This window comes from Sinocyclocheilus anshuiensis, unplaced genomic scaffold (genome assembly GCF_001515605.1).
Source record: "Sinocyclocheilus anshuiensis isolate Anshui unplaced genomic scaffold, SAMN03320099.WGS_v1.1 scaffold305, whole genome shotgun sequence".
Lineage (NCBI taxonomy): Eukaryota > Metazoa > Chordata > Actinopteri > Cypriniformes > Cyprinidae > Sinocyclocheilus > Sinocyclocheilus anshuiensis.
This window is the reverse complement of record NW_015540850.1, coordinates 110,305-117,666: the sequence shown is the minus strand read 5'-3', so window position 1 is coordinate 117,666 and position 7,362 is coordinate 110,305. Positions and strand designations below refer to the sequence as shown.

The following is a 7,362-nucleotide window of genomic DNA, read 5'->3' as shown; positions in this document are numbered from 1 at the left end:
GTGTACAACAGTGAGCGCAAGCTACATTAAAGTGATTATTACATTTTGAATATGGATATTTTTCTTACAAAAACGCATCGATTCGCTACAGAAGGCCTTTGTTCATCCCCCCAAATCCGTGTGAGACACTTTTATTTTTATGGATGGGCGCATTTTATTTAACTGCTTTTGGACGGATGCATGCAACACCCGCTGAGTGGCATGAAACAGCTTGAAAGATCAAAGACCTTTTTTAATATAACTCCGACTGGATTCGTCTGAAAGAAGAAAGTCATATACACCTAGGATGACATGAGGGTGAGTAATTTATTGGCAAATTTTCATTTTTGGGTGAACTAACCCTTTAATAATAGGTTTTTAACTAGTTAATAGTGAGAATTACTAAAGTGTTGCCAAATATTCAATAGAACAATTATTTAAAAATGCATTGTGTGTTATTGAAACAAAATTAATATTACTAATAATGATACAAGAAAAAATGCCATTGATTTTGCTTTAGGTGCTGGACTTAGAAGTCAACATTTTAAAGCATTTGGAAAAGGGCAAGTGACACTTTTACAAAGCAAGAGTCAACAAATGGCACCTTTTCAACAGCAGAACCCCACTGAGGACAACACAGGCCATGCTATTACACATTATTTCCACTTCCTAGATACGTGGACCAGAGGGATGAAAACGAAAAGGCCAGGCACATGACACATATTCCCGGGAGTGAAGGACGAATGAATGGGTACAGTTCTTCAAAACTGTACATGAATGAAGTAGAAAACAGGCACACGCTTGTCATTAAGGTCCAAATGACATCAGCTGTACCCAGTTGTACAGTCATTTGACTTCCAAAGGCAGGGAAATATTAGCCAGTGTTTGCATATTCATTTAAACACTGCGGAAAAGAAATGTCAGCACATTAGGTATGATATGAACATGAGCGTTTCTTCAACTACGAGCGCTTTTTGCCCAGTGCATTTTTAATAAATAAAATGAAAGTTGCAAAATTAATTGACAAAAAAGTGCTCAAAATTGAAGAAACACCTTTTATGATTTACATTTTATTATTATTTTTTCTTTATGCAAAACTGCTTGTACCTGATATATAACCTTTTAGTATAATAAATTACATTTTAAAATATTTCAACAAAATGCAACTTAGCTGAAACGTCTAGTGTCAAAAAAAAAAAAAGAAGCTGTTTAAGAACCAAATCTAGTATTAGGCATTAAGCCACACCCAGCAACAGCAGCAAATGCTCAGCGGCTGTGACAGACGGGTTGCCAGATGCTCTCTGCTGAATCTCGGCACGCACTACAGGCCACCGCTGTGCCGCCTCAGCTCTGTTGCTGATGCTATCTGACAGCAAGGCAGGCCGTCTGCATGCAAATCCTCTGCCGCGTTACTTCATTGTTTCACTCCCAGCTGCACAAGACCTTTTTGACAAGCAGTGCTACGCCGTGATGGAGAGCGAGAAAGAGCGCGCCTGCTGGGCGGAGAGAGAGGTCGGACTCCCTGCTGAATTCTGCTGAGGAAGTACAGTGAAAGACCTCAAAGATGACGAAATGAAAGACTTATTGTGTCTTTCAGAAAAGGGAAAATGTCGAATCAATCTAGTACCTGTTCAAGTACAAATTGGCAACTTGATAATACCAAAATGAGTGAACGGCCTTAAGGTGTGGTCCCATTAGCAATATTTTGCAGGCAAAAATGTCCATTGTCTACTATCAATTGTGTAGATATGTATGACAGCTCATACATGGCAACATGGCAAATTAGCATGACCAGCTTGAACCAGTTGTGAAATCGGCTTATGGAAATCTTTCATCCCCAAGCATAATTTTCAATTGTGTGGATTTGTATTGAAATGGCTGGATTTTGTTGGTGAAAATTTGCCAAACAATAGCAAACAGTGAGTTACTTTCACTTTTTTTCACTATTGTCAAATACAAACAGAAACTCAAAGGTCTTCATTGCAACCTGCCAAATAAAAGTTTAGTTGAAGAATGTGAAGAACTTATGACAGGAATACAAATTGCTACTGTTCAGTAGATTCGCAGCACTTTGTTTGGCAAAAATGAAAAGGAATTACTAATTTTATTAATTTTTGTTTGTTTGTTTTATCCATTAATTTGATAATACATTTCTATTAAATCTTAAAATACACAATTCAAAAAAATTTAAACATACAACAGAATTTCTGAAAGAATAAAATATGTTTGGACACTATTATTGTTAAAATTGAAATAAATTATTAGCTTTGAAGTTTTTTTTATTAAACTGATTAGACATACTATTTAATTATTCAAATTTAATTAAACCATTAAAACTGAATCTAGAAAACTAGAACAGAAAACATGGAATTTTGGGAATAAAATAAACAAAACAGATTCCATAGGGCCCTAATTACGTCATTTAAAGCAGCACTATGTAACTTTTGGTGCTCTAGTGGTTAATAAACAGAACTGCACACATCCCGCGGAAGAACATTCCAACTGGAGCTACTTCTCTAAGTTTATGTCTATGGCGATTCACGCAGGTATGTGTTACTCCGCAGCGGTGACGACCCGACCAGGCTACAATAGTCCAAATATAAGTACTTATTATAAGTGTATTGTAGTGATTCGGAATAAGACAAAAATGCGGTTTGGAAGATGAATTCATGATGTACTCGCTCATTATATACATTTTGCAAATTTTGAACACAGAAAAAGTTACATAGTGCTGCTTTAAACATGGAGGCCCATAAGGGGTCAGGGGTCCAACTGTGGGCCAATGTGTTTGAAATGGTTAACTAGTTAAGTTAGCAAGTTAATTTACCGTTTGGTTCTTTATTCGGTGGTAGGGCTGAACGATAGGAAGTCCCAGCGGCGTGACCCATTCCACCGTACTCCCAGACTTAGCTATTAGACTAGCGCTCTCCGTCAGCCATTCCTGAGAAAACAAAAAAAAAAGTCAGAAGCGTCAACCAATCGATCCAACTCAGTTTGTATACATTAACAATTTAGAACAAAACCAAATTTGCATTATGATTTGAACTAGATGCTGAAACTGAAACCAAAACCCTATGCATAGCGCTTTGTCTTCACCGGAAAAAATCGCGATTAAGTATTTGCGATAAAGTAGTCTCCGGCTGTGCTAGCTGGAAAAATCCAGACGCACAGGTGGGAAGTTGTTGCTGAGATGAAGCGTTTAAAAAACCTGCTGATCCGCAGCAACAATGCTGGCTGCGCAACTTGGCTGCCACATTCGCAACGTCCCCAGTGCTCTCCCCGAAACGCTTTGTGTGAGATAAATTCCTCTGTTCATCTGGAAGCAGGCCGGGCCTGAAATGGCTCCATTCATCAGAGCGTTCCCCAACAGCCGGGGCCCACGTCGCCCCCCAATTTTCCGCTCCTGTATCACCTTCTGCGGGTAACGGGAATGATCAACTACCTGGGCTCAACTGCTGCCCCTCCCGAGGATCTGACCTATTTAGGAAGCTGCTTGTGTCTGTAGGCAAAGTGGGGGATATTTCACATTTGCTCTGCCTGTCTGCTCATCTCCCCAGGGGGTGCAACAGGAGACAGTGAGAGGCTGGTCCTTGATCTACTGCACCAGGGACGTTCATTCCTTTTCTGTTTCCTGCAGCTGTAATTCATGAGCCGCAGCCAGTTGCATCATGGGAGAACTATATCTGGCGATTCACACAAATAATCTTTTCATTCACAAAAAACAAAAAACGAAAGAAGCAACAAGGGTGGGGTTTTGTTTAAAAACCATTGATAAACACCACTGTGGGTCATTAGGATTCTTTTGAAAGAAGTCTCTTATATTCTCACCAAAGCTGGATTTATTTGATTAAAATATGGTAAAAAATATAAATATTGTGAAATATTATTACAATTTAACATACGTTTTTATTGTAATATATTTTCAAATGTAATTTATTCCTCTGATGCAAAGCTGAATTTTCAGCATCATTACTCCAGTCTTTAGTGTCACATGATTCTTCAGAATTCATTCTAATATACTGATTCGCTGCTCAAGAAACATTTTTTTTATTATCAATGTTGAACACAGTTGAGCTGCTTGATACTTTTGTGTAAATGCGATATGCGATTTCAAGATTCTTTGATGAACAGCAAGTTTAAAAGAACAGCATTTATTTGAAATAGAAATAAAATACGTTTTTACTGTCACTTTTGATCAATTTAAAAAAAAATATTCGAACAGTGGTGGTGTATAAGATTAATGTGACAAATTAATAATGCAATTTTATTTGACTAAAACATTTATTCAACTGACTGCCACAATTTTGTCAGTGTTAATAAATAAAAACTAAATGAAAACATTTTTGTTAACTCAACTGAAATAAAACTAAGAACTAATATAATTTGAAAAATGACTCCAAAATGAGCTAAAATATAATGAAAATGGCCACAAATTGACCTTAGATTTAGGTTTTGGTAAAGAACATATTGCAAAGGATTCATAAATGAAACATGAATATCAAAGCAAAAAACAATAACACTAGACAGCCATGAAAAATATATCGCCTCTATTTAAATTTTATAATTTAATACACACAATTTAGTAGTGATAAAAACAACACTAAAATGTAACTTCTAATCTCTTTGTGATCTTGTTTTGTGGGCATTTAGTTTGTAGTTTAGTTTTGTTCATGTTTCCGGGCGTATCTTTTTTTAGTAGTCATCCCTGTTTTTTTGTTTCCTGGTTTTCAAGTTTACTTTAATAAAACACTGCCATTGGATTCTGCTCATTTTCATCTCCGAGTTAACCCTTCGTTACAAAACTAAAACCAACAGCCATATTATATTCTGTGAAATTTTGGTAACAAAAAAAGGTCCACTGTCTATTGTATGAAGCGCAGTTTACACAAGTCACTTTCAAACCAAGCAGCTTTCTGTTGGTCAACAAGACAAATCCACATATTGCAAAATCTGCATGAGGAAATCTTTCGCCTTCACACGAAATTCCAAATCGCGTGAATTCCTATTAACATGCCAGAATTCCACCTGTGAAAATTAGCCGAACAATGGTAAATGTGACCACACAAGTTAAAAATATAATAGTCCCGAAAGTGTATAAGGGAATGTGATAGTATGTACCTGAATTTCTCTCGTCCCTGTGAACATTTCCTTCAAGCTGCTGAACACCTGCTTCACCAAGTAATGTGAAGCATCCCATATGTAGTCCTGTGGATTGAAAATAGCACTTTAGGGGCTTTCGCACCACGTAGTTCTAAGAACTCAGTTCTAGGAACTAGCCAGCAGGGTCGTTCCTAGAGAACCAATTTCTCCCTTGGGCTGTTTTCCTGGTTGCATTCACACCGGCAGCAGGAACTCTGAAGCAGCCGACTGCAATGTCTTTAATTGCAGCATTTATAAACATCAACAACCGGTGAATGGAGGATGCCGTGTTCGGAGCTGTTTTTCTTGTGTTTTGTGGGTTTCGTGATAACAGGGATGGAATGTAAATGCACAATTTAAGCAACTAAAAGAGCATGAAAATCTGACTACATCTCCTACGACAACTTGTAGTGTTATTATCGAGGCTGAGAAAAGAATATAACACTGCAGACAACAGGTAGCTAAATGCCATTATCGTTGTTTTCATGTTTGTGGAGTAAATATTTTTACATGGCGTTTTAAAAATGTCGGGTAGCCAATCAGTATACACTTACATCACTGGTAGTTCCTATAGAACTGTTTTAGACCCTACTCTGAAGTAGGAGCTAATTTCGTTCGAGTTTCTAAAACTAAATACATTAGTTCCTGCGGTGCGACCACGCCAAAAAGCACCGATAGTTCTAGGAACTATGAAAAAGTTCCTCTAGTGCGAAAGCCCCTATTGTTAGACATACAAAAAAGCACAACAGTGTGGATGCTTTATCCAAACCTGCAAGTGCACATCAGGGCATTAATATAATATTTATGTTCATTTGCATATGTATGTCAGGTACCAGTAACTGAAATGAAAAGATTTAAACAAATATACTCTTAAAAATAAACATTAAAAAGTGGGTTTTCACCACTGAAGAACTATTTTTGGTTCCCCAAAGAAATTTTCAGCAAACAGTTCTTAAAAGAACCATTTTTGTCTTAGTTTGAAGAACATTTAAAAAATCTAAAGAACCTTGTGGAATGGAAAAAGTTAACGGTTTCAAAAGTCCAAAGACTCCAAAAAAGGCCTGACATTTGAACAAGAAAACACCACAAAACACGTTTAAAGGGTTAGTTCACCCAAAAATGAAAATTATGTCATTAATTACTCACCCTCATGTCGTTCCAAACCCGTAAGACCTTCGTTCATCTTCAGAACACAGATTAAGATATTTTTGATGCATTCTGAGAGCTCTCTGACCGTCCCGTAGACAGCAAGTGTTCTTACACGATCAATGTCCAGAAACGTAGCAAGGACATCACGCGGATACATTGTTTACGTTCAGATAAAAGCACAAACAACGTAGAAAATGTATCCGCGTGACACAGCTGACACAAAACAGCATACGCCGTTTACGTTAAGGTTGCCAGGGTGATGCGGAGGAGACAAATTGTTGAATAAAGTCGTTTTTTTTTTTCTTTTGCGTTTTCATAGCTTCGTAAAATTACGGTTGAACCCCTGATGTCACATGGATTATTTTAGTGATCTCCTTGCTACGTTTCTGAGCCTTGATCATGTTAGGATCCTTGCTGTCTACGGGAGGGTCAGAGAGCTCTCGGAATTCATCAAAAATATCTTAATTTGTGTTCCGAAGATGAACGAAGGTCTTACGGGTTTGGAACGACATGAGGGTGAGTAATTAATGACACAATTTTCATTTTTGGGTGAACTATCCCTTTAAGTTCAACAATCAAAAGTTTTGCTTTAGCAAGCAGAATGTGGAGATGAGATCCCTTGACTCTACAGGTGCTAATTCCTTACAAAATATAATACAAAATCATAAATTCTTAGTAATATATAAATAAATACATAGATCTCTACATTTAGAGAATAAATATAATCCTAATATTATAAAACATCATATTATATTATACCATATGTTGCAATATATAATATAATAAAAAGTGTATTATTATTAGATGTACAATAAAATAAAACAAATAAACTGGTAATAATATTTAAAGAAATATAACATTTATATATTATTAAAATGTATTTTAATTTATATTTTAAATACAATACTATGTATTTTATTTATTTATTTGTGACCCTGGACCACAAATCCAGTCATAAGTAGCACAGGTATATTTGTAGCAATAGCCTACAAAAATTATTGATTTTTCTTTTATGCCAACAATTAGGATATTAAGTAAAGATCATGTTCCATGAAGATATTTTGTAATTTTCCTACCGTAAATATATCAAAACTT

General features: G+C 36.3%; 1 protein-coding gene across 1 annotated transcript in view; it reads right to left on the bottom strand.

The window, feature by feature from the left end:
• The window catches only part of polrmt (polymerase (RNA) mitochondrial (DNA directed)), a 55,169-nt gene that overhangs the window by 21,214 nt on the left and 26,593 nt on the right, over positions 1–7,362 (bottom strand). The window contains exons 13-14 of the mRNA XM_016485157.1: positions 5,098–5,184; positions 2,807–2,920 (exon numbers count right to left, since the gene is read on the bottom strand). Of these exons, the coding sequence (XP_016340643.1) occupies positions 2,807–2,920; positions 5,098–5,184 (201 nt within the window). The remainder of the gene's footprint in view (positions 1–2,806; positions 2,921–5,097; positions 5,185–7,362) is intronic.